General features: G+C 44.3%; 1 protein-coding gene across 2 annotated transcripts in view; it reads right to left on the bottom strand.

Moving 5' to 3' along the window:
* Mylk3 (myosin light chain kinase 3) overlaps positions 1-27807 on the bottom strand; it is a 50994-nt gene that overhangs the window by 16149 nt on the left and 7038 nt on the right. Inside the window, exons 1-9 of one of the 2 annotated variants that reach the window (XM_021220570.2) lie at positions 16081-16775; positions 10775-10868; positions 9193-9601; positions 6186-6586; positions 5193-5298; positions 4271-4364; positions 3399-3508; positions 1706-1847; positions 54-124 (exon numbers count right to left, since the gene is read on the bottom strand). In XM_021220570.2, the coding sequence (XP_021076229.1) occupies positions 54-124; positions 1706-1847; positions 3399-3508; positions 4271-4364; positions 5193-5298; positions 6186-6586; positions 9193-9601; positions 10775-10868; positions 16081-16566 (1913 nt within the window). In that variant the 5' untranslated portion in view covers positions 16567-16775. Of the gene's footprint in view, positions 1-53; positions 125-1705; positions 1848-3398; positions 3509-4270; positions 4365-5192; positions 5299-6185; positions 6587-9192; positions 9602-10774; positions 10869-16080; positions 16776-27807 lie in introns of those variants that run through there. The other variant, XM_021220572.2, reaches the window with a different exon arrangement.

The raw sequence follows: 27807 nt of genomic DNA on the forward strand, positions 1-27807 counted from the left end.
GAACTAAAGGTGCCTCTGAAGGAAGAATTCTGTCAGAGTACCAGGACCCTTACCTTCTAGCCAGTCCAAAGTCAATGATCTTAATTTGATGCCCTGTCTGGTTGACACACAGTATGTTCTCCGGCTGGAAGAGGAAAGGAGGAGGAAGTTATTTTACCTTATTACCCTCGCTGAGAAAGCCTTCAGCTTTCTCCCTTATTGTCCACAAGCCTCTGTTTTCTAGAATACAAGAGAAGTAAATGGCTTAGGATAATCATATGGGGCTAGATAGATAATAGAAATAAATGACTACACTAATGAAGTGGTTTGTGTAGGGAGCTGGCGACTTACTTGACTCAGAGGTTTAAGAGCAGGTGCTGCTCTTGCAGAGCTCAGTTCCCAGCACCCACATGGACAGCTCAAAACCACCATGCAGCTCCAGCTCTAGTGCATCTGACAGCATCTCTTGGTCTCCATGGACAGCTGTACTCACATACACATTCTCACACAGACACACATAGACACACAAACACATACACACACAGATACACACATACGCCAAATTAAAAACAAAATCATGTTTTAAAGGTATTGGTATAGACTGTAAGGAAGTAGGACTTCTGTCCTGTGGAAAGGGGGGCCCTGCTCAGTACCATCTGCTGCTCACCAGGAAAGAAACTGGGACACCAGTCCGAGCTTCTCAGTCTTCAGGTGAAATCAAAGACCCAGCTTTTTGGTATAAAGATTCCGTATTTTAAAAAGTTGGCAGTGAAATAAAATGTAGAAAACATGTATGATGTGATAACTGAAGAGCATGCCTCTGAGATGGAGATCTGGCCCAGGACCTGTGAGACAACTGCCTTGGGATAGTGCTTCTAGTCACTGGCTGCTGAAGAGCTATGTTTATTTTATTTATTTATTTATATTTTTTTGGAGATGAGGTTCTCTTGTATTCCATATTGGCTTTAAATTTGCTACATAGTCAAGACTGGTCTTCAACTCCTCATCCTCCTGCCTTGAGCTCTGATTGCTGAGCTTACAGATGTATGATATCACATCCAGTTTCATGTGGTGCCCAAACTCAAACCTAGGGCCTTGTGCATGCTAGGCAAGCACTCTACCAACTGAGCCACATTCCCAGACCTTCATCAGGGATGTTTTAAAAAAGTCCCAGTGCTCAGGTCCCCACAATTTCATGAATAGACCCAAAGCAATTGGTCACAAAGCATAGAGCTGGCTCTGTGATTGGTTTGTTCACAGAGCACAGGGCTATCTAGATATGTTACATGTGACTCAGTCCTGGCATTCAGAAGGCTAAAACAAGGAGAATTTGCAGATTTGACACCAGCCTGAACCACATAGTGAAATTCTTTTTTTTTTTTTTTTTTTTTTTTTCGAGACAGGGTTTCTCTGTATAGCTCTGGCTGTCCTGGAACTCACTTTGTAGACCAGGTTGGCCTCGAACTCAGAAATCTGCCTGCCTCTGCCTCCCCAGTGCTGGGATTAAAGGCGGGGGCCACCACGCCCGGCTTCATAATGAAATTCTTATCTCAGAAAAAGGGAGAAGGAGGTGGAGCTATAGATCACTTGCCTAGCTTGCAAAGGCACCATTCCCAGCAGGTATCTGCAATTGCACAATGATGGCTATGACCCATGGGATTGGAATGGTGGCCCTGACACACAGAATGTTCAGAAGACACCTGCCAAGGCCCGACATACCGCTCACCTTGAGGTCCAGGTGCAGGATATAGTGCTGATGCAGGTAATGCACACCCTCACAGATCTGCCTCGTGAACAAGACCACATCCAGCTCAGTGAGGTGGTACTTCTCATCCGTGATCCGGTCAAAGAGTTCACCTCCATCCACACTGCCAGAGAAAAGTAAGAGACAGGTGTCGGACTGAGGAAGTCCTCAGAGGGGCTGAGAGGAGCCAATCCAGGTGTTCCTAAAGTTGGTCACAGCCCACTGGACACCCAGGGCTGGTTAAAAGGGGCTCTGGTGGACACTGCTACATAGGGTTTTGTTGGGGCCTTTGCTCTGTCATATTCCATACCACTGCATGCTAGCCCATTCTAACATAGACCTCCCCTTTTTCTCTCCTTCAAAGTTACACCTGCAAGGTCATTTGCTACTGTTCTTCTGCCTGAGTCAGAAAGCAGCCACTTTCAACCCCCAAGCCCCGACCTGCCCTTAATACAGAATCTCTCCATGAAAACAGGAGTTTGATGTGGGAACCCTGCTGTTTGGGGGTATCCTAACAATAGGGTTTCAAAATCTGCTGCTTAGGATATTATGGCCCAAATATTACACACATGGACATGGCCCCTGAATGAAGCCAGGAATCACCATTATCTGGATAATATCTGTGACCCACAGTTATTATCCTAGTGCCTGGGAGGTGGAGAAAAGTAACTCAGGAGTTCAGGCCCATTCGCAGCTACATCACGATTTCAAACATGGGCTACATGAAACCCTATCTCAAACAAATTAATGGATGAGTTAAGTAACTGAAAAATTAAAGAGAAACCTATAGAAGAAAATTAGCCATGTGTGAGACAAATTTTTGTTTCTCCAAATACTTTGGCCAATCCCAGTGATTGAACCCAGCATCTCATACATGCCAGGGAAGTGCCACTGAGCCCTGGGTCTCCCACTTTTGATGGTTGTATGTTATAACAAATATTTTTGCTCTTATTATCCCAGTCAGAAGGTAAACAACAACACAAGCAAAAAGATAGATGCCCCCTAGTTGATGGCTTCAACGTCAAGAGTCAGTTTCAGGTCTAGAGAGAAGGCTCAATTCTACAGACAGAGTGAAGTGCAGTAAACCAGTGAGCTATAGTACACTCATACACAGAATGAACTTCGATACACCTCAACACAAAGTGAGCTGCAGTACACCCAGAGTGAACTGTCGTACACCCGCACACAGAGAGAGCTGCAGTACACCCGCACACAGAGAGAGCTGCAGTACATCCGCACACAGAGAGAGCTGCAGTACACCCAGAGTGAACTGTCGTACACCCCCACACAGAGAGAGCTGCAGTACACCTCTGCAGACATAGGTGCGGATCCAACGTAACTAGATTCCTTATATTTTCATGAAAACTAGATATAAAGATTTTCCATTTTCTGTCTATATTTTTTAATTACCAACCGTTAATCCTTCACACAAAATCATTAAAACTTGTTTAGGACAAACTAGCATAATGTCTGCAAATCAGATCAGAAATGTTATGCCCTGGCTTGTGACAAAAGGACTTTGCCTTCCAAGTTCCATGCTCAGGTTCAAAGGACTAGAGCAGGGAGGGTGGCACAGCTCTGGGCATGCCTGTGAGGAGCAGGCAGGGAGAGCTTGGCTTGGATGAAGGCCCTCAGCCCCAGCCTTGAGCCACCATGCCACTTCCGAGACACTTACTACTCCATGATCAGAGTGAAGCTGTTCTTGCTCTCAAAAGCATCGTAAAGTTGGATCAAGTTCACGTGGCTGAGCTGGTTCATGATGTTGACCTCATTCTTCACATCCTCCTGTGGGACCAGAGGGAAAAATTGGGTTTTCCAAGAAAACAGATCAGGAGAAGCCACTTGCACCTCCCAAGATGTGTACACATGGGGATGTGCACATGCACACAAACACAATCACACTTCACACATATCCACACACTCACATGCACACACAGTCACATATACATATACACATCCACTCACACACTTACATATATACACTCACATATACAGTCATACATTCATGCACACATTTCCACACACACATCCATACACATAAACACACAGTCACACATACATATACACATTCACTCACACACTTATATATAAACACTGACATATATGTGTGTGTCACATATTCATACACACTCACATACACACAGATGCACACGTAGATACACAGAGAGACATACACACACACACACACACACACACACACACCTTATGCTTCTTTCAACCCCTGCTCTCACATCAGGTCTCCTTGCCCCATCACCCAGATGTGTTCTTATAACAGAAAGAACCTTGCGTCAACCCACCCACTCATCTCACAGACAGGCAGGCGTGTTGGCAGAGCCACACCAGGCCGTTCAAACAAATGAAGTCTGGACTAAGGAATGTGGGTAACTTAGTGTATGGTGCATGAATCAAGGTGAAGAGGGAGAGAAGACATTAAGTTTCTGCTTGGCATGGAGGGGGCTGGGTAGTAGGGGCTGGAGGAGGGCGCCATGAGGGAAAGAAGAGTCTGGGCCTTGGCTAGAAGGATCTGGCCTGGAGCAGATGCCTCACCCGGTCCTTTATGCTCTTCACTTTGATGATCTTGGCTGCCAGTGCAAGGCCTGTAGACCTCTCTGTACACCTGTGCACCTGGCCAAACCGGCCCCTACGGAGACACAGGGACACAGTAAGCTGAGGTGATGAAAATCTCACCAAACTATGAGAGTCGCCATCACTCTCTGCACACACACCATGTGGACTATCTACACCACTGGCTTTTATCGTAGTGATCACTCACCCCTGGACATCTCAAAGTCTAGAAAATCACTTCTTCACCACCCACATCATGTTTAGGCAGTGAAGAAGTGAGAAAACAGAAAGCTGGTGGTGATATAATAGAACAAGGGGGGAACATGTTCCAGTCCCAGCAAGCAGCAGAGCTTGGCAGCTTCAGCCATGTGACTGGCTTTAGAATAGACACGGTTACTGGGACAATTGATGTTGATTAGCTGAAGCTAAGAAATTATCAGTGATTAGGAAAGAATCACGCCTTTAATCCCAGCACTTGGGAGGCAGAGGCAGGCGGATTTCTGAGTTCGAGGACAGCCTGGTCTACAAAGTGAGTTCCAGGACAGCCNAAGAAGAAGAAGAAGAAGAAGAAAAGAAAAAAGAAAAGAAAAGAAAAGAAAGAAAGAAAGAAAGAAAGAAAGAAAGAAAGAAAGAAAGAAAGAAAAGGAAAGCATTCTCACTTTACCATGGGCTATTCTGGATATGGGACTATGCTCCTTATCCATTCCATATCATGCCAGCCTATTTACCACACCCATGCCTGGCACTCCTGCTACCTCTGGGATGTCCTACTTTGAGGACCTCCTGGACCTCTCCTCCCTTACACATGGAGCCATCACACCCTAGGAACCTCTGTTCCTCCTCTATGCAGGTCAGCCTCAGTGGTACAGCCTCTGCCCCTCACCCAAGCAGACGCTGCACTTACCCTCCTAAGACTTCATGTTGGGATACTGTGTAGCCTGCTGAGATCAGGGTATCTTTGATGCTCACTACCCGGTGTTCAAAGGGGGCTGGGGGTGCTGCGCTGTCATCTGCAGAGAGACAACAAAAATTTCTGCGAGTCTCCTTCAGGTAGCTTCCCATCCTAAATGTCAATTGAGCTACCAGATGGCAAGCCCACTGCCCTCCTTACGGCCCCAGAATGTCAAAGCCCTGTCTCTAGAATCATTCCGATGGAGCCACACATTTGGCAGGAAAAGCAGCCAAGCACAATGGGTCAGTGAGCAGATTTTCACGAAGAGGAGGCTGTATTTAAAGGCAAAGGAAATAGTCAGGAGTGTGAGGAAGGAGGCTGGAAAGAAAACACAGCGTCTTCCCCTCTCAGCCTGGGTCCCCACACAGCTGATCTCAGATTCCCAAGGGTAGGAGAGCCTGTGGTGGAGCCCAGGGTGGGCATCTCTCAGGGCATGGGATGTGGCGAGGGTTATGCACGGAGAGGGGAAAGCAAAGGGCAGCTCGCACTTGGGAAGAGGGGGGTGGGGGGAGGAGAGGGGAGGCATTTAGGATTGGGTTTTTCTCTTTAATTTTATTACTGTGTGTATGTGTGTGTTTGTGTGTATGTTGTATAGGGACCAAACCCGGGGCTTCAGCTCTATGTATACTAGGCAAACATTCCACCAATGAGCCACATTCCTAGCCCTCCTGTTTTCTGCATTCTTACCTGCCTTAATGTCAAAGGAACACTCAAGCAGGGAAGTTGCTTTGAGAAATCTACCCAGTTCAGCCACAGAGGCTCCTACTTCCCAACCACCAAAGCCGATTTAAGGTCCAAGTTTAGTCCTTCACATTTCTATATCTTGGACTCTAGCACCAAAACTTACTATCCAGAGCCTTACACTTTCTTAGAACCACGTCATCGATGGGAGGTACAGTAAGGCTTCCAGACACTCACCTTACAGATGTGCACAGACTTACTTACCTAGAACCACAACGGCAGCCTCTGCTGCAGAAGATAACCTTCGAGCTTCAGTTCTCTCTGGGCCCTGGGCTGCATAGTCCTTCCCAAGCTCAGGGCTCACTGCTCCTGGGTCTATGCCTTGCTGCAGGTCTGTGGTCCCAACAGTCTCATCTCTCCAGTCCCTTGTAGCCAAGCTCGGTCCTCTCATAGGCTCAGCCCCAGGCCCTGTCTCCTCCTCTGCACTCACGCCACCATTGTTGCTGCTCCTCTTTGGCATGGGTGGAAATGGTCTTGCTCCTTTAGGGATCTGGTCTTCTAACACAGTCCCAGGGCCTGGAGCTTCTGCAGAGCCAATGGGATTGCCACTTTGGGTCTCAAGCAACTCCCCAGGAGTAGCCATCTCTTGCGTATTGATAGGGATCCTAGGCAGAGAGAAATATGGTCCCTAGGTTCAAAACAAGGATGTTCAGCTGATGACACACCTCCTAGTAGTGTCACTCCCTATGGACCAAGCATTCAAACACAGGAGTCTATGGAGGCCAAACCTATTCACTTTGTATTCAGCTAAACTGTTGTGTAGCTTGGTGTTCTTGTGGGAATTTTTTTGGAGGGGGGAGGGGGTTCGATACAAGGTTTCTCTGTATAGCCCTGGCTGTCCTGGAACTCACTCTGTAGACCAGGCTGGCCTCGAACTCAGAAATCCACCTGCCTCTGCCTCCCGAGTGCTGGGATTAAAGGTGTGCGCCACCATGCCCAGCTCTTGTGGGAATTCTAACAGTGGGAGATGGGGCTGTTTCTGACTCTCGCCTGCTTTGGGGATCCTTTTCTTCCCACTAGTCTTGTGTAACTTGCTATGCCATGTTCAGTTGATGTCCCTGGAAGCTGAAGGGAAACAGAGGAGGAGTAGGTCTGGGAGAGGGGCTTGGAAGAGAGGTGGGAGAGGGTACTGTGGATGGGATATAATATATGAGAGAAGAACACATAAATTAATAAAGGGGAGAGAGAGAGAGAGAGAGAGAGAGAGAGAGAGAGAGAGAGAAAGAGAGAGAAATGTATAGGAATGTATGAAGTGCTCCTGTGTTCCTTGAGGGTTCATTCTGAGAGAGCACTAAGTGAAAGGCTTTCCCTGGACTGTGGAACTTCTAGAGTTTATTGTTTTGGAAGTTCCTCCTGCTAGACTGAGGCATTGTGTGGGGACAGTAAGAGAAACAGTGGCCTGGGGAAGAGCCTAACTTCCTCCAAATGTGTAGCTCTATCATTATGTAAGTAAAACTGGTTAAGATTACAAGTTAGTGGCCCACACCTTCCATGCCCGGAGTTTTAGTGGTAGAGGAAGGCTCCATCCCCACCTACACACACACACACACACACACATACATATACACACATACACATACATATACACACATATATACACACACATATACACATATATACACATATATGTACACACATGCACATACAGACACATACACACACATAGGCACACATACACACATATACACACATACACATACATATACACATTCACATATACACACATACATGTATACACATGTACATCATACAGACATATATATACACATTCACATATACACACATACAGACATATATATACATATACACATATACACACACATACACACATACTCACATCTACATATACACGTTCACATGTACACATATACATACACACATGAGCAGTAAACTCTATGTTATATGTCCTTTATCATAATAAAATGGAAAAAGGAAAAATACAGGGTTTTTCTCCAGAAGCTGAAAGCCCTGCCCCACTTTGAGGTCTAGGCCTTTGAGAAAGGAGGTTGACCACAGGTGGTGTGCAGCTGAGAGACATGGCAGCCTGATTAAGTTAAACACTGGGCAAGAGTGCTTGGGTCTAGATATTCATCACCAATGGCAGTGGAATGAAGGTTGGTATCCAAGCTAAATCACCCTGAGCCTATTGCAGACCGAGAGATCCAGGAAACTTGACAAGCCAAGTGCTGGAGGATTACCCAGGTGGTCAGTAGGAAAGGACATTGGACATTGCAGGCCTGTCTGGTGTCCTCTTCCAGTGGAGTAGGAAGTGACCCCTGTGTCGTGCAGCTCTGTGTTGTGCTCGGTTTCTAAAGCCTTCTTACCTACAGCACAGAACGCCTACCACAGGCATTGCAAAATAATGACAAGCTTTGTGCTGCCAAGTTCATATATGGTCTCAGGACACCTATACAAGCAGCCCCTTCCCATCAGAACTGACACTTAATTTTCAATCTCCTTTTCTCAAAAACAAACAAAAACAAAAAACCACATTCTAGGGGAGGAAGGGCAGGTGGTAACCTCCTCACTTCCTGAGAATTGCTTCAGATCTGGTGTGTCTGAAGTTCAGCTCAGGGCTGCTACTGGGATGGAAAGTCCTTCTCGCTGAGGGGCTTTTGAGGGCCCCCACAACGAGTTACAGAAAGTTCACTCCTACCACAGTTTCCACATTCAGAGCACACGGATTTGGTAGGCTGGTCTCAGTTTGCAGCTTTGCCTATGGTGAGACTCTGAGCCTGGATTTCACCATCAGAAGAGCAACACGACAACCTTCACACTCTGGGGATGCTGGGAGGATAAAGTGATGCCCACGGAGGGCGACACCAGCGCTGGAGTGTGTAACGTGCCCTGTGAACCGCATTGGCTGAAGTAACTATTTATCTAAAGGTTAGTCATTTGCAACCCTAATCCCCATTAGAGTGAAAAACAAGAACTCCCCAGTGGTACCTGAAAACCAAATGGTACCAATGGTACCAGACCAAAGGGGCCAGAATCTCTGGGCTGATGTTTCTTTATACCCCCAACTCCCTATTCCTAGGTAATTCTCATAACCAGCAGGTGCACACTAGTGCCCCAGGATCCCAAACATAAGATCTTCCCCCTGTGAATCCAATGTAGCTCTCTACATGCGGTGGCCACCAAACATGTGCCACTGGCCCATTGACCACGTTGCTAATTATACCCATGGCCCAACACAAAAGAACATCCTTACCTGGGAAGTGCTTCACCACTGTGAATGTCACTGTCTGGAGTTAGTGGCCCTGGGGGCTGAGGGCGAGGCCCTGAACTCAGCCTCGTGGCCTCTTCTGAAAGCCAACAGTCAGGCTTGCTGGATGAGGTCCCTTGACTGGCACCTTGTGACATCTTGAGGTTACTGAGGACCTCGCTGATTCTGTCGATTGCTACAGACAACTCCAGGGTGGTTCCAGTGTTCTCACTGGCTGTCTCAGGAAGCCCGGATTCTGCTTCTGTGGGTGGAGGTACTTGGCCTGGGCCAAGAACTTCAACTCCCTGCCTCAGTGAGGCTTCTGCCTGGGTTAGGTCAGCTCCCTTCAGTGACGTATTGATGGTGAGAGGCGGCCCCTCCACTGTTCGCACAGGTGTGTCCTCCTTTTTACTCTCTACAAGATAACAGGCTGGGTGAAAACACTCTTTAGGAGACACTGATTACAGAGAAAAGAAGAGTGAGCATATATGTAAATCATCCCATGTACCACACCTATAAAACCCCAAAACTGGACATAACCCACGCTGCCATCGGGAATGTGTCCAGACGATGGAACAACCACCCAATGGAGTGGTGTACCACCATTTTTAAGATGAGAGAACAGAAGTTTGAGAGATGGCTCAGAAGTTAAGAGCACTGACTACTCTGCCAGAGAATTCGGGTTCAAGCCCCAGCACCTACACAATTGTCTATAACCCCAGTCCCAGAAAATCTGATGTCCTCTCTGGCCTCCTCAGACAACAGGCGTGAAGACACATGCAGCCAAAACACCAATACACACTGAGAAAAGAAGGAAGGATGTTTGTGAGTGTGTATATGTGTGTAAACAAACAACTACTTATAATGTCTTTATGTAGACTGGACCACACAGGAAACATAGGGACTTCTTAAATGATCAGAAGTAAAGGCTTTAAAGAAAAAGGTCAGAAGCCAGACTTCTCTTAGCAGACCTTATTTTGTCAATTTGACTTTAGAACCCTAAAAATATTATTCGAAAAGAGAATTTTGTTTTCTTGAAATAGCATCTCACTGTGTAGCCCTGAGGGGCCTGAAACTCAGAGATCTGCCTACTTCTGCCTTCTGTGTGCCAGGATTAAAGGTGTGTGCCAGCATGCCAGGCATGTAAAGTTTTTTAAAAAAGAATTAACTTTTAAAAAAAGCAATCCAGCTAAATTCTTGTTTTGTTTGTTCTTTTGGTTTTTTGAGAAGGGATCTTTGTTGTAGCCCTGGCTGTCCTGGAACTCACTCTGTTGACCATGCTGGCCTTTAACTCAGAGATCCATCCGTCTGTCTCTGCCTACCGAGTGCTGGAATAAAAAACCCACTGACCAGTCCAGCCAAACTCTTAATTCCATCACTCTGGGGATGGAGGCAGGAAAACCAGACATTCAAGTGGAGTTTGAACTCAGCTACACAGTAGAGTTCAAGACCAGTGTGGACTACATGAGACCCTATCTCAAAAAAAGCCAAACAAAATTAAGGCAATCACACCCACAGGTGGTTTGGTTAGTACTTTTATTCTGCGCCATTATGTGTGCAGTTAGAAATAAGCGGTATAGCCACTTGCCTTCCCGCAGCGTCCGAGAGGGGTCAGCTGGCACACCTCCTGTAGTCAGAACACGCTTTGGCTTCACTCCAGCAGTGTCTGCTTGCTCCTTGTTCTAAAAAACAAAATAAAACAACAACCACTACACATAATAACACTGTCATTCAGACTTCAGACATCTGTGGACTACCTATGGCATGCTTAAATATAGTTAGGTTATTCCATATGACCCATAACAGTGCTAAGGAACATATAGTATACCATGCTGCAGATAAAGACACTGAGGTAGGAAGAGCCTAGTTTCAAACCCAGAATCCGTGACCTTTCCAGTAAATCACTGAATGGCTAGGGAGCTGGGGTCTCCTGAACTGGAGTATGAAGGGCTTAGACCAGGAATGGAGAAAAACCTCAATCCTAAAACATCAACTCAGATCAACTATTCATGCTGCTATAGCTCTGGTTGAGACTGGATTCCAAAGTCAAATCATGCTTGAGGGATGGACCACCACAGCCGATGGGTAACTTCAGCTTAGGAGCTAAGGAAGTGCCTCCAGCTGAGTTTTGTCATTTGGGCCTTTTGTCTTCTTTGTTTTCCAAAAGAAACTGGTATCAGGCTTTTTGTTTTAATCAGATTTTATTAAGGCATAAAATTAAATAAAAATTAATCTATTAAAGTATCATTTGTATATAACAAATTATACATATAAGCTATAAACTCTTTCTGTGAGACAGAGTCTCGCTCAGTATCCCTGACTGGTCCAGAGCTCTCTATAAAGACCAGACTCACAGAAATCCACCTGCTTCTGCCCCCTGAGTACTGATTAAAGGTGTGCACCCCCATACCAGTTCAACAAATGTGCAACATAGAATCCTGCCACCCTGATCCCTAGAATTTTAAGCCAAAGCTTTAAATTTTCAGTCTTGGAAACCAATTAAAATCATTTAATTGCTGCAGATAAAATACATCTTCCCTTAATAGCTGTTTAATATCTCTGTGCTCTGCAATAAGGACTGGGTGGCTGAGGCAGGAGAGGCCTGTTAGTGGCTGGTCATCTCTACAAGGGACCGGGGAATTGTTAACCAGAGCTGTGCTTTGACTTCACACTGGGAGCCACACTTGGGACTCTACTGGTCAAAGGTTCAAAACTCCTGGGGTCCCCAACAATAGATAGAAACCTTTTCTGGAGAGCTCCCTGGCCACAGAGAGACCAGGACCAGTATAGGGCTTTGAATATGCATATCAGGTCCTGGTCTCTAGCAGACCTTTTAGGTTTAAAGAAGAACAGCAGAGCCTCCCTCTGGACCAGTGGTCAGCATCCATACACTGGGGGCTCCTTGACACTGGTCACTCTTTGTTTCAAAGTAGCTTTAGAAGTCGAGTACCTTTTGTGTGCTGGACACACGTTTCAAAACATTTCACATTAGTTCCCTAGTCTTCCTGCCCACCCTTGAAGGCAGATGATATATATATATATATATATATATATTTTTTTTTTTTTTGGTTTTTCCAGGTAGGGTTTGTCTGTGTAGCCTTGGCTGCCCTGGAACTCACTCTGTAGACCAGGCTGGCCTTGAACTCAGAAATCTGCCTGCCTCTGCCTCCCGAGTGCTGGGATTAAAGGCGTGCGCCACCACGCCCAGCGAAGGCAGATGATATTAACTAATGGGATGACTCCTGATTTACAAAGAGAAAGTAAGAAGCTGAGGAGCTGGCCAGGTGTTGGAGGCAGAGTTTAAACAAGCCAGTTTGATTTGAGAGGCCAGGTTCCTGCCTCACTGCTGCTTAGCTCCCAGGCTGAGATTAGCCATGACTGTGGCATCCCATCTCCCAAGCCATGACTGTGGCATTCTGGTTGACCTTAGAAGCCAGTCTCAACCAGAACTATAACAGCGTGAGTGGTTGACCTGAGTTGATTTAGGATTGAGTTTATTTTTCCACCCCTGGTCTAAATCCTTTGTCCTCTGGGGCAGTACTCCAAAGTCCTCCCCCTCTCCCAAGTCCCCCTGCCTGTTTTCCTGTGCCTCTCTCAGTCCTGTCCCCTTCTCACCCCTCTGTGGCTCCAGGGCATGAGCCACATCCATGGAGATCACGTGACAACTTGCAGGGATTGGTTCCATCCTTCTACAACATGGGTCCCAGAGTCAAACTCAGGCTTTCAGATATTACAGCATCATTACTCACTGAGCCATTGCCTAAGCCCAAGAACATGAAATTTTACTCCATCTTTCCCTCCCTCTCTCTCTTTCTGTCTTTCCCTCCCTCCCTTCCTTCCTTCGTACATGTATGTGCATGTGACACAGTGCACGTGTGGAGGTCAGAGGCTAAAGTTCTTTCTTTCTGTTATGTTGGCCCTAGAGGTTGAATTCAATTCATGAGGTTTGGTGGCAGTCATCTTTACCTACTGAGCGATCTTGCCAGCCCAGCTTTGCTCTTTAACAACACGGACCACACATAACCCAGTGTCCAGCACATAAAAAAAATCTATGTTAGCTGTTATGATCCTCATGTCATCAGTGTGACCCAGACCTGTGCAGCAGATAGCACACCTCTTCCTTCCTCTGCAGGATCTATCCTGCTACTCCTGTTTTGGAAATTAGAGGCTTTTCCACAGACTTCTTCATCAGTAGAGGTCAACTTGTACAGACTGTCCTGAGGCAGACCCTGTTGGCTCAGTCTGTCCTTTCCCTCCTTTTCTTCAGTACAGGAGGGCTCCTGTGTCCACCCACTTATGAGGGCTAATGTCCTGAACAGCCTGACTGTGTTGGGCCCACCTGCAATTGAGCCCAAAGATGAAGGCAGCTGGCTACTTATGATAATCTAATTCATTATTACAACCAAATTAAGGTTAGTGAGCACTTTCGAAGATGAAGCAGGTAGTAGGTGGTATGCTGGGACTACAGTCCAAAGGCAGGACACCTGTCTTGTATACATGAGGCAGTGGTCAGTGTCCTGCGGTTGATCCCCAGCACTACCACCAAAATATAATATAAAGAAAGTAACCAAGCCCTGACATAATTTCCAGATTTAATAATGTCAGGATGTAGTTCAGTTCTACATATGATTATTACACCCCTATTCTCTTAAGAGACAAAAAGGGGGTCTCTAGATGTCTCTGGAGTCTAGATTTGGGCAGTAAGAATATGTTAAAGACCCATGGCTGAGCCTCAGTTCACAGAGTTCTCTGAACTGCACTTCCTCCTTGACACATAAAAACTTCATGTCATGATCCAGTTAAAATCTGACATTCTAACTGGAAGATAGGACCCAAACCAGCAGACAGTCACTGATAATGTGAGTTAAACACAAAGACCAGAGACAGACAGTGGGACAATGCAGACAGGCATTGCCCTGACCACCAACGCTGACCACCACCTCATGTATACACCGTGGCAAGCATGAAAAGACAGTTCTTCCCCTGTTCCCAAATGCTTATATAGTTACAGTGCAGTTAATTCTATTAGTCTACAAATACCTTTTATAAATAAATAAGAAAAAGGTGTAAAACAAAATAGGAAAATTCGTGCATGAACAGGCAGTTCACTGAAAATGTAAAAGGTTTTAAACCATGTTTCATCTGTTAGTAAAAGATGTTAAAGCTTTAAAATATATCTTTCTGTTATCTCTTGGGGCTTTTATGAATTTAAAAGAAGAATTAGCTTTATAAGACATACCACCAATTGCTTCATTTGGGCCTGATTTAATAAAGAAACTAAGAATCTTAAGAAATGTAAGACATTCGGGGATGATTGAAAAATAAGTTCAAATAATAGCAAAATTATTTACTTTGGTGATATAATAACAAGATTGTGTTTCTGAGATAGCCCGTCTACTTGTTTGTTTGTTTGTTTGTTGTAGTGTTGAGTTTCAAACATGGACCTTGTGCATGCTGGGTAAGTGCCCCTTTAAGCAATACCATTCATTCCAACTTGATCCTCTCCCATAAGGATAAGAACTCTAACTGCCTCTAAAAAGCACATTATCCAACATTTAAATTCTCTTCCATTCTTCTTCTCATTCCGATGCATGAAAAATGGGGTCTTATGTGTATTTTAAATATTTCAATATAATAAACTTCAAAAACACTTAAAAAAAAAAAAAAAAGCACCTTAAAGCACATTCACCCCACAGTATCCAGGACAACACAGGAAATGTAGCATTTACCTCCAGCCTTGGAGATCCTCCTATAAATTTTAAATGGTCTGTACATTATACATTGTACGGTATAGTTCCTAATACAATGTGCTATGTAAATAAGTACCCTGTAGCAGAAGTATGTCCCCACAAGGGGTGGAACTCACTCCTACACTCAGGAAAACTAAGGAGAAGGCTCTTTACTGAAGGCACTACGGTCCTCCAACATGAGGCTATGGGGTTGCTAGGATGAGGAAACAAAGATTAGAGAATTAACAGATGAGGTACAAGCATATAAAAAGTCGTTCTTCTAGCTCCTTGAAGGACTGAAGACGACAATGCCTACTGTATTTGCATAAATTAGAAAACGTTGTTAGAAATCATTTTCACCTTAATAGTCTGTCACCTTCTGTTCTTACATGGAAGTAGTTACTAAAGACTGACGTCTGCAGACTAGGAAACCGAGAGAGCTGTGCCCAGCCTCCCGTGTAGAGCAGGCCATGTAAAAACTGTGAGGAAATGTGCTTTTGCTTTGTGCTTAGTTTCTGTTTTAAGGAAACGGGGGTTAGAACTAATGATCCAGGATTCATAAATTTATGTAAATTTAAGGATTTCTAAAAGAAATTATTAACAGTGTTCAAAGCCTTGAGGATGTGGCTTTAGTAAATACAAGACTGGGTTCGGACTCTCTAGTCTGGAGAAGGAAAAAATAAAAAGGGAGAAGAAAAAATGAAAAGAGAGATAGAAGAAATGGCAAGGAAGAATGATGAGAATCCTCGGGCAGAGAGAGACAGAGAGAGAGCACTTGACCTGACAGCTATACAAGTCATTAAATCAGCGCCGCTGCTCCCATTCCCTCTTTCTCCGCACCCTCCTCTCCCTGAGGTCGGACGTCAGCACGGACCTCAGAACGCTCACAGTTAGTTTGTCCCTCAAGTCTCTGTTGCCTGGAGTTGCCCAAGGACCCACTCTGGACTACCACCTCATTCTTTTTGTTTTTGAAGAGAGTGGGGATCACTGGGCTATGGGGAAATCCGTCTATGGTCTTTAAATTTCCATCTTTCATTTTCTCTACAAGACACAGAATACACAAGGAAACACTGTCTCCAGCTCTCCTAAGAATCATTTCCTGACCCGGTTCCCCATCAGGGGCTCCAGAAACCACTCCAGCCAGGGCAGGGAATCCAGAACCAACCTCCTCAGGGCCATCGGCCAGACTGCCTTTCCTCCCGGGCACCGTTCCTTGCATGCTGAAATCAGCCACCTTGGAATTCTGGAATGTGGACCCTACCGAAGTAATAGCCCTGTCCACAGCCACCACCACCTTGAAGAGGGCTTCGAGCCTGGCACCATGCTGGGCACTCTCCTGCCGCACAGCCCTCACCAGCTCCAGGACCTCAGGCCACGCAGCCTGAGCGGTAGTTGGGGGAGTGCTGCCCGGCCCTGCCAGACCCAACTCCCGGGAAGCCTCCAGCCAATGCAGATCTTGTTCCAGGTGGTCCATGCCTTGACACACACACTGCAGCTTCTCTGTGACATCTTCTTGGAAATGCAAGAGTCTGTCGACCTTCTCAGTCAGCACATTAAGTTTTTTGTCCATGGTAGCTAAGCAGGCTCCGCCCATCGCTGGCAGACCCTGGGGGCCCAGAACCTCTGGGTCCTCCTCTGAAACTCCTGACATCCCAATTCTGGTTTGGTAAAGGCAAAGGCAAGGAAACTGAAGCACCACTCTCTGTGGATCTACTTCTCACTTTGGTGCTAACATCTGGAAGGCCATTGTCCTCGGCTGGTAAGAGCCTTGCTGCAGAGCCCCAGCCTGCCCTCCTGACTGAGCTGTTTGGGGGAACGGAGAGGTACAAGTTCTCTGTGTTTCTGCCTTGTCTATCTCACACTCAGCCACTGAGAGAGTGACAGGCTGAGTTTGGCCCAGGCCCTTCTCCTGGGGCCTCTTTGACATCATGGTAACAATTAACATTCCTCTTTAAGAGGCTGCTGACTGCAGATATTTTAAGAGTCTGCCCAGAGAAGGCTGGGCTCATATAGCTCTTGCTAAAGAATGGAAGAAAAATGTCTTTTAACATGCAAACAGGGAAGGGGAATCCACGGGACCCAACCCTTAAACAAAGAACTGCAGACAACCAAGGAAAGCTGAAAATTAGTCTTCCCCAGGGATCAGCCCTAATTGGTTATCCCATACCAGTGGAAAGCCTTGAAATACTATGCATACAACTAACGCTAAATAAATCAGTAGACTGTATTTATAGATTTATGTGTTTTATACATATAATAATAACAATTAAAAAACGAATTTGAGAGGGACTGAGAGGGATTGGGTGGAGGAAAAAGAAAAGGAAAATTGTATAATTGTAATTTAATTTAAAAGAAAAATAACAGGGTGCTGTTGGTGCATGCCTTTAATCCTAGCAATTGAGAGGCAGAGTTAGAGGCTAGCCTGGTCTAATAGAAGGAATTTCAGGACAGCCAGGGCTATACAGAGAAATCCTGTTTTGAAAAAACAAAATAGAATAGAATAAAATGCAGAAAAACATGTCCTCATTTGCATACAAATTCACCTTGGTCTCTAACAAAGGATAAAAGTATATGTATACTAACAAACTGTCTTAAAATAAACTCCTTTGTGATTTGTTATCCCTAAGGGAATATCTCTTCAGCTGGACTATGCAAAGGAGTTTTCAGAACTGCAGGGGCTGAGGAGACGGGACCCCACAGTCACGCATACATTTAATTCACAACACAAGGCAAGATGAAGGCAGAGTAACCTATGAAGCCCCACCATCCAGCTCTGCCTTTCACCATCACGAAATGTTATTGTGTCTGCAAATTAAAAATGAGCTTTCTGTTGCTGATCCCTGTTTGGATGATCCATGATACTTGGATTTGGACTGCCTGTGGGGAAAGTCTACAGCTCATGTCTCTACCAAACATGCTCGTGGGACCCCTACCTAAACACAGATCTGAGAAACAACACTCTAGCGTACTCAGTAAGCACAACCCCATAAGTCCTGTTCCTTTAAAAAATACTCTCTGCAGACACATACCAGCGACCTCCTGGCTCCCTGCAATGATGATGAACGAATCGGACAACCAGTGTCTAAGGTTCCAGGCTCTCTAGCGTCGCAGAGAACAAGGAGGCCTGTGTTCCTGTGCTTTTCAAACACTTCAAAAATACTGCGCGTGAGTCAGACTCTTACAGAAGAATCAGCACCTGAGGTGGACACATTCAGGTCGCAGCTGGTATGGGACACAAAAGTGCCAAGGATGTCCCAGGCCAGTATGACAACTTTCATGGAGTCCACTGAAGGAAATAGCAGAGCCCAGAAAGGAAAACATGCTCAGGCTACATAGGCACATGGTCCTGAGGGTGGTTTTGCCACATACAGGAAGGCACCAAAGGAAGGGGGCTTTGGTGTCCCCCCAGATTCCCTTTACTGAACACAATCAGTTTTGATAAACTGACCTGGAAATCTGAGACCCATAGGCATAATCAAGCCATTTGCTATTTTTAAGTCACAGGTAGCCTTCCAATAGTGTTCTTGCAACACTTGATTACAACCCCCCTCTCCTCACCCCCAAGACGCCTGTTCCTCAGCCTAAAGCTACCCAAACTCATTTCTGGGAGTGCTCCTGAGTCTTGGTGATGGAATGAGCACAGCAAGCTGGAAAGGAACATTGGTCTGTTTTCCTCTTGGTGAGACTAAAGACAGATACATAGAGTGGGGCTGTAGCTCAGCTGGCAGAGTGGTTACCTTGTATCCCAGAGCCCTGGACCCAGCATTACATACAGTAACCCAGCACATTATGTACCAGGTACAGTAGTGCATCAGCCTGACAGGGATGTATACTTCCTAAAGAAACACTCGTGTCCCTCACTAGCTATCAGACCATTGACACATGGACCTGTGAGCCACGGTTCCTGAAGAGATGCTGCCTGTGAAGGCTCCTGCCTTGAACTCCAGGTTTGGGCAGCATTTGAAAGACTGCAGCTTCAGTGCTAAGTTACAGTTTATCTTGGGTGATCTTTAGCTTACCAAACAGTTATTCCTTGCCTGTGGGGCAATGGGCTACATGCAGACAGCCTGATTTCCAGTTGAGGCTAGATCTTGAACCCTGGGACTGGTAGTGGTAATTCACTTACATGGGACAGAAGGAGTTCTCTTATGTTTCCTGGACCTGGCCCCCACAACCCCCACAGGAGAGGCATGGCTATCAGCCACTTAGGAATAGCACCAAGCCTTCCCACATGCAAATAAGATTTTCCCCAAACTCTCAGTCCAAGCCAATGAGAGGTGCCTGCTGTCAAACCCTGAATCACCCCCAGAACTGTGTATAAGGCTAAAGCGAGGCAGGGGATTAAAGGTTTGCAAGAACTATTCCCTTGTCTGAGCCTTTTGTTCCAAGAGCTGTATGTAACACTTGGGAAGAGAGCTTCTCTCCCGAAGAGCCACCCACGGTCCTGCCCGCACTCCTCACTGGATTGTTGGCCCAGCCTGACCCGACTCAGTTCAGAGAGGCTTGGAGTTACTGAGAGACCTGGAAGGCATGGCAGACACTTCGTCTCCCTGCCCACACTCACTTCCCCTTGCTGGAGCCTTCCCACCTGGCCTGGACAGAGATCTCCGTGGAAAACCTCTGGTACCCAGGCCCACACTTGCCCACGTCTGTGTTGGACCTAACATCCTGATAAACAGATAAAAACCTTGGGAATGTACTAACCTAGCACAACCCTAGTCTCCACCGAGACTGCCATCTCAGGGCTGAACAGGTGGCTCAGCGGCATAGGCACCGCCAGGACACACAGTAGCTTACAACTGCCTGTGACTCCAGTTCCTGGGGATTTGACACCCTCTTCTGACATCTGCTGACACCATGAATCATGCGGTACATGCACACATGCAAACAAAACACTCATACACATAAAATAAACCTAAAATATTTTTTTTAAAGGGTGCTATCAGAAAAGATCTGGTGCCTATTAAAATCCCCCATCTCCCTGTAACTACCTCTCTGTTTCCACCAATGTTTGTTTTGTTTTGTTTTGTTTTTTGTTTTGTTTTGTTTTGTTTTTGAGACAGAGTTTCTCTGTGTAGCCCTGGCTGTCCTGGAATTTGATTTGTAGACTGGACTGGCCTCGAACTCTCAAGAAAGCCACCTGCTCTGCCTTCTGAGTTCTGGGATTAAAGGTGTGCTCTGCCACGCCCAGCTCCACCAATGTATTTTTAAAGTGCCTTGATTTGTGGCACTCTTTGTTCTGTTACCATAAAAACTCCATGAAACTATTTTCATGTTGGAACAGTGTATTTGGGAAGAGCTACAAGTCTGTTCCAGGGACCACGGTCACTTATATTTTAGCTCTAAAAGAAATCTCTTACTCCGTTTGATTTTAGAGCTGTGTGTTAACTTCACATTACAATACCCTTAGGAATCTCATGCTGAACTAGGGAAAGCCTAAAGCTGAGCCAGCCTAAACAAAACTTCCTCCAGAGAGAGAACTTTACAAGTCATCACCTTGAGGGATACTGGAGCCAAATCAGTGATGGATCAGAAACTGCAGGAAGGGGTCTTGACTAGGCCTGTTTAGATATGTGTAGTTCTCACCTCTGCATAACTCTAAATGTCAGGACCCTGAAGGCAGACTTGGGTGAAACTCACTGAATCTATTTGTTCCTTTTCTTAAAATTCCACATTGAATAAATCTCTCTCTCTCTCTCTCTCTCTCTCTCTCTCTCTCTCTCTCTCTCTCTGATTGTTGCTATTAATTTGGTTCTTGGCTCATTGAGAAGTGAATGATCCCTGTTGTTGGGAAACAGGCTGTGATCTATTTGGTAACAATCAGAAACACCACGAAAGGACCAAAAGACACATTTGGGGTGGCTGTCACCTGCAGACAGTTGGCTTTGGATGGAGAGGAAAGACTGGAAGGTTATGGGAGCTGCTACAGTCATATTATTTCAAGGACATTTTTCTTTCTTCTCTTTTTAAAAATTATTTGTATGCACATTGGTGTTCTGCCTGCATGTATGTCTGTGTGAGAGTGCCAGATCTCCTGGAACTGAAGTTACAGACAGTTGTGAGCTGCTGGGTGGGTGCTGGGAATTGAACCCAGGTCCACTGAAAGAACAATCAGTGCTCTTAACCACTGAGCCATCTCTCCAGTCCCCATCAAGGACATTTTTTTCTATCTTATTACTTTAGGCAGCATCAGCTGCTTTCTACACGTACTTGGTGAGTTGCATGGTAAGACTTTGCATCACAAACAAAACCACTTCTGTTGGATTATTGCTATGCATTGTCCTTATAACAAATAATGTGTTAGTGATAACGTATAAGATCCTTATTGAGATTAGGATATAAAATGATGGTTTGTAAAGGGCCCTTATTAAAGTTCCTTCTTCGGGGGCTGGAGAGATGGGTCCATGGTTAAAAGCACCTGCTACTCTTGCAGAAGACTCAAGCTCAGTTCCCAGCACCCACATTAGGCAGCTCACAAGGGCCTGCAATTCCAACTCAAGGGAATATGATGACTCTTTATGGCTTCAAAAAAACAGCTGCACTCATGTATATGCACACACGTGTGTATGTAGACACATTTAAATTTTTTAAATTTCACTGTCAATGAACATTACAGGAAATATAAATTCTACAAATAGTAATTTTGAGAATCTATATTAGCTTCCTCTATGTGTGATTTTAAAAATCTATTTCATTAATTCTTACAAAAAAAGAGAAAAATTACTGGGTGTGGTGATGCACTCCTTTAATGTCAGCACTCAAGAAGCAGAGACAAGCAGATCTTTGTGAGTTCAAGGCCAGCCTTGTCTAAAAAGCAAGTTCCAGGGAAGACAGGGCTACACAGATGAAAGAGAGAGAAAGGGAGAGAGAGAGAGAGAGAGAGAGAGAGAGAGAGAGAGAGAGAGAGAGAGAGAGAAAGATTAATAGTTTAAATATAATGAATCACTAATTTATTAGAATATGCCTTCATTAGGTGGTCAGAAAAATATCTAAACTGCTTTTGCTAGACAAATGTAATATTTTGGGGATTAGTCTGAATATGAAAATACTTTTATATGAGTTTTGTGCCATGGTCTATTTTATTTTATTATTTTTATTTTATTGATCTCACTATGTACCCCAGGCTGGCCCCAGACTCACAGAAATTTGCCTGGCTCTGCCTCTGCCTCTTGAGTGGTGGGGCCAAGGGCATGTACCACTCTGTCTGGTGGTCTATTTTAAAAATATATATGTAAATATATAATATACATGTATGTACACATATATGTAAATATATTAAACTATGTGTATATAAGTAATATTAAAATGAGCTAATTTTACTATTGTGAGAACTGCTGAGAAATAATATATTTGCTGTAAATAATATTGTAGAATTAGATATTTTAGTGTCTAAATCATATTATAGAATTAAATATTTTAATATCTAACATGTTGCCAGGAGTCCAGGAATCGGGCTTCCCTTTTGTGGATGCTAAATCTCGTGTATGGAGAATCTGGAAGCAAAATCAGAAGAAAACTCAAGATCCTTTTGATGGAGTTTGAGAATAGGGAAATGGGACAGGCTAGATAGACATTTGGGTAGCTGAGGGAAGAAAGGAGATTTAAAAAGAGCCTTTTGAGTTAGAGTTCCCCCAAAGGGAGGGGTGGGTCTCAGTAACAGAGGTCTGTATGGGGCTGGATGGAGGAAGGGCTCTTCAGAGAGAATGCCCAGAATGTAGAGCAGACGCTTGGGATTTGGAGCTGTTGCTAAAGGAGGGGTAGAAAGTGTGTGTCACGAGTTAGAACGCAAGAAAACTGGACAAACTTGATGCTGATATGCTGAAGATCTCTTAAGAGGTCACATGAAGACAGAGGACACTTATGTTATGGTATTTAAAACAGATTGGAAGGTTATGTCTCTACCCAGGACAGAGAGGGAACTGAGATTCTCTCCCTGTAATGGAGGCATTGGCTTTTCCTCAGACCTCCACCAAGCCATAATATCTGTGTCCTCTTTCCATCTGTATGTTATTTTCTTGTGTGTTACCCAGGAAATGGGAGATGAGGCCCATCTTTAATGGCCTCCAATCCTTCTAAAACGTGTCCCCTGTCTAGTTAACAAGCTGGCATAAATCTACATTATAAAATATTTAAGGTAAGACCAGTGTAATTCAGTTAGGCAGTAGTGACATGCCTTAATCCTAGCACTCAGGAGGCAGAGGCAGATGGATCTCTGAGTTTGAGGTCAACCTGGTCTACAGAGTGAGTTCCAGGAAAGCCAGGGCTACACAAGGAAACCCTGTCTCAAAAGCAAAACCAAACCCAAAACAGTGTAATTCACAAAAATGTATTAGGCTTAATCTCCATTCATTGAACTATTAAATTCAATTCTCATATTCATAGACAGCATACTCTCATGATACATGCAGTATGATGTAACTCTAACAAATGCAACGTGATGAAAAGGCTGGTACAATTTTTGTTCACAGAGCTGGAGAGGTGGCTCCGTGGTTAAGGGCATTGGCTGCTCTCCTGGAGGACCTGAGTTGAATTCCCAGTAACCGTATGGAGGCTCACAGCTGTCTGCAACTCCAGTTCCAGGGGACCCAATGCCTTCTCCTGGCCTCTGGATGCACCAAGCATGCACATGGTGCACAGACATGCATAAAGCCAGAACACTCATGAACACTAAAAAATAAGAAAAAAGAATTTCTTTTTAAAAAACAAAGGAAATTATGGCTATATCTATATATCTGTATCTATATATCTATATATAGCATATATGACAATTTCAACATTAAATCTGTTTTGAGGCTTGCTTTTACTTTTCTATGTTTTTTTTTTTAATTTATAGAAAGAAAGCCCACTCCTCTGCTATAATATAGAGAATTAGCGCCCTCTTCTCCATCTTCATATGTGAATATTTCTTCCATTTGCTCTTTTGTTCAGACAACTCTATTGCCTTCCTGTATTAAATACTGTCTCTTAGGAACGTTGGTGCTGCAGTAGACTATGCTGAGTATTCTGGACTTGAAACTTAGCTGGGGTGGATCATCCGTGCGTAGATGATCAACCTACTCTACCAGAGGCTCTGGATGTGATCCCCCAGCACTGCTCAAAATGGGAGAGTTGAGTCATGTAAGCCTGTAATTCCAGGGTGGAAACTGGAGGATCATGACTCCAAAATCATACCTGGTCCACCTGTCTCAAAACAAGAGGAAACTATATTATATTGGAAATTATAATGTTGTCTTCTCTCTTCTGCCATGACTGTTTATTAAGCCGTTAAATGAATGTAGTTGGTTTGGATGAGCTGTCCCCCATAAGTCCCTGGCTCCAGTTGGGGGTTCCTGTTGGGCAAGGCTTAGGTGGGGTGGTATGGCTAGAGAAAAGTATGCCAGTGGGAGTGAGTTTAGAGGTTTCAAAAGCCTCTCTCCATTTGCAGTTCCATCTACGTGTTTCCTGCATTTCAAGATGCAAGCGCCCAGCTGTTTCTGCTTCCATGCTATGGCGCTTGATGCTTCCCCACTGTGATGGGATTCTTCCCTCTGGATCCAGGGGCCCAAAGTAAACCTTTCCTTCTACAGACTGTCTTGGCCATGGAGCTTTACCACAGCAGCAGAAAGGTAAACAAGACAAGGAACTCTAAGAGGACTTAATAAGAGACTATTTTTAAAGAACAAAAATACCCCTAAAAGAATCAGCATGTCTCTACTATCTTGCACCCTTTATCTTGTCTTACAAGTATATAGTTGAACTTAAATTTATCAGTTTTCCTCTTTACATGAAAAAAAAAAAAAAAACAGACCTAAGAGATAGCAGTTGTTTATGCTTTCTCTTTACCCAGTCTCTTTTAAAAGACACATGTCGTCGTAAGTAGACATTGAATGCACTGTCTGGCTACTGTTAACATGGGTTCACATCTTGTCGTAAGTAGACATTGATTGCACTGCCTGGTTACTGCTCACATGGGTTCAAAGCAGCCTGGGGAAAGCAGAGCAAAGCTGAAGTCTGTGAATGCTTCCCTTGTTTCCCACTGTCTGCAGTTCCACCATTCTTCCCTGATGGGTAACATATTAGTATTTTGCCTTGTTGATTGGTTTCTGTGTTTGTGTCTTGTGTTCTCATCTCCAGAGTATGACTTACAAGATTTCTCTAGAGATAACAAGCCAATTTTTCAAGTTTTCATTTTGCTTAACTATATAAAAGATTTCACTCAATTGAGAAATTCATCTAGTTATTGTTATAGAAATATTACACTATTCTTAGCAACATTTTTAAATACTTGTGAATTAAAAATTAGATGTAATTTAATCTTTCAAGGATTCAAAGTGAGCACCTGTTGATACCCAAAATGTATTTAAATTCTGTTTTTCCTTTCTAGTCATCCATTGACTATGTCATCAACAGTTCAGAATCACGAGGATGTGGAAGAAGTAGACTGTTTTGTTTCTTGGCTCTTAAAATATGGGTGGTTATTTTAAAATAATTTACTGCTCTGTAAAGCATTTATTTGATGAAGACTGGGAAAATCACAAGGCAGTCTGCAGCCGTACATCCTTATGCCATCTTATGGCATTTTAAAACTGAAGTCCATTATTCTGCTCTTAATAACATTTTATAGTTAACCTAAAAGAGAGGAATTGACGCTTTGTTAAAAAAAATTGTTTGTTTCCAGATTCGTTTAAGATTTGGCTACAGGGGAAACAATAGCAGCAGCTGCAACCACGGTCGACCCAAGCAGTGGGCACATCGGGTATGAGTGTGGTCCTGTTTCCCCTTGGCTTTGAGCCAGGCTAAACTAAGCGTGGAGAAATCAAGGCAGTCCCATGGTAGTGCCCAGGATGAGAAAGAATGACAGAGCGGGGTGGGGTTGGTGTGGGGGATGAGGGAGGGGAGCTGAGAAGAAAATGCCTCCCATCCACAAGCTGTACTGAAGTTTGCTCTTTTAAAACACCAATGGAGGCATTCTGTGTTGTACAGTCCTGATGTTTTTCTTCAGTTCCTGTAGTTCTCTACTGACTCCTGAAACTGACTAGTTCCTGCTTAAAATGGATAATGGTAAGCCTAGGGAGATCCTACCCAACCCCTGTGGCAAGGGTTTCATAGTATATGTGGTAATGCTGACCTCTTAGTCAGCTTAAACAGCATCTTAAATCTTCCATCTGGACAACCTTGGTGATTGAAATGCCGGTATAAATCTGCTTGTCCTGACAAAGTAAGTATTTGTTATTATGTAGAAGATGCACTTGCACATGACCTATTTGTAACAACTGACCCTCTTCCGTACTCTGTAAGAGGTCTAAAATTTTAGTCAGTGCTGCAGACCATTTGCCCTGCTGAGAGGAAAGCTCTGAAACTCACTTTCATAGGAGAAACTGGCTTCACATAGTTGAAAAGACTGCTGTACAGTGCTTTTATCTAATGGTGCTCATTGCTTTGGCTCTTTTACATAAACCTTAAGGAAACACAAAGATGATAGTCTATAAAGTGGAATTGTTATTGACACTAAGCGTCTCTACGTTTTGTGTATTCCTGTGCTGTATAGTTTTATGTCAATTTGACACAAGCTAGAAGCATCTGAATGGAGGGAACCTCGGTGAGGACATGCTTCCATAAGTTCCATCTGTAAGGCATTTTCTTAATTAGTGATTGATGGGCAAAGGCCAGCCCACTGTGGGTGGAGACATCTCTGGGCTGGTGGTCTTAGGTTCTATAAGAAAGTAGGCTGAGCAAGCCATAAGGAACAAACCAGTAAGCAGAACCCCTTCATGGCCTTGGCCTCATCCATTGCCTCCAAATTCCTGCCCTGTATGAATTCCTTCAATGATGTACAGTGATATGGAAGTGTAGCCAAATAATAAACCCTTTCCTTTCCAATCTGCTTTTTGGTCATGGTATTTCATAGCAGCAATAGAAACACAAACTAAGGCATCTCTTTTTTCCAATGTAGCCATGGTGAATAATTTTTTTTTTTTTGCTTTTTCCTATTAATCTGTGTCTTTTAATAGCCTTAGTGAGGAAGGATGGCTGAAACTGGTTTATCAGGACACAGATTGTAACCCTAAGTGTGATAACCATTATGAACACCTGTAATCTCAGCATTTAAGAGTTAGAGACTTGGGGCTGGTGAGATGGCTCAGCAGTTAAGAGTGCCAACTGCTCCAAAGGTCCTGAGTTCAAATCCCAGCAACCACATGAAGGCTCACAACCATCCGTAACGAATCTGATGCCCTCTTCTGGAGTGTCTGATGTCAGCTACAGTGTACTTACATATAATAAATAAATAAATAAATTTTAAAAAGAGTTAGAGACTTGATGATCTGAAGTTTAAAGTTATCCTTGCCTACATTTTGATTTTGAAGCCAGCTTGGGATGCATGGCAATAAACAATAAACAATAAAGTTTCTTTAAAAAGAAACATAGGCCAGGCATAATAAACACATTCCTACATCCCCAGTGCTTCATCGCTAAGACAGGAAGGTTTCAGGAGAAACCCCATGTCAATGAAACATAAAAGGAGAAATGAAGCAAAGAAGCAAAACCAACAACAACTAAAGAATCTTTGGAAAACAAGATTTGGGGAACGCAATGTCCCATCCTCTCTTGGGCAGGACTTCATCTGCTGCAGAAATCACCTGCACTTAGATGCACTCCTTCCCCATCAATTAATCCTTGGTTTCCCCCAGGAGCCAGAATTTCATGGCTCAAACTTTGGGAAATAGCTGCCTTGAGAAGTCTCTGGAAGTCCAACCCTCAGCCAATCAGATCTGTCGCAGTCAATGACATAAGCTTTTGTGGAACTAAGTTCCCTCTAGAGTGTAGGCAGTCCTCTGATCCCTGCAAGTTCAACGCATTGAACTGCTTGAAGCGTTACCCGCTTCTCACTCACCAGTGTTGGACCTCCAAGAGA

The sequence above is a fragment of the Mus pahari genome, chromosome 20, assembly GCF_900095145.1.
Source record: "Mus pahari chromosome 20, PAHARI_EIJ_v1.1, whole genome shotgun sequence".
In the NCBI taxonomy this organism is placed as follows: domain Eukaryota; kingdom Metazoa; phylum Chordata; class Mammalia; order Rodentia; family Muridae; genus Mus; species Mus pahari.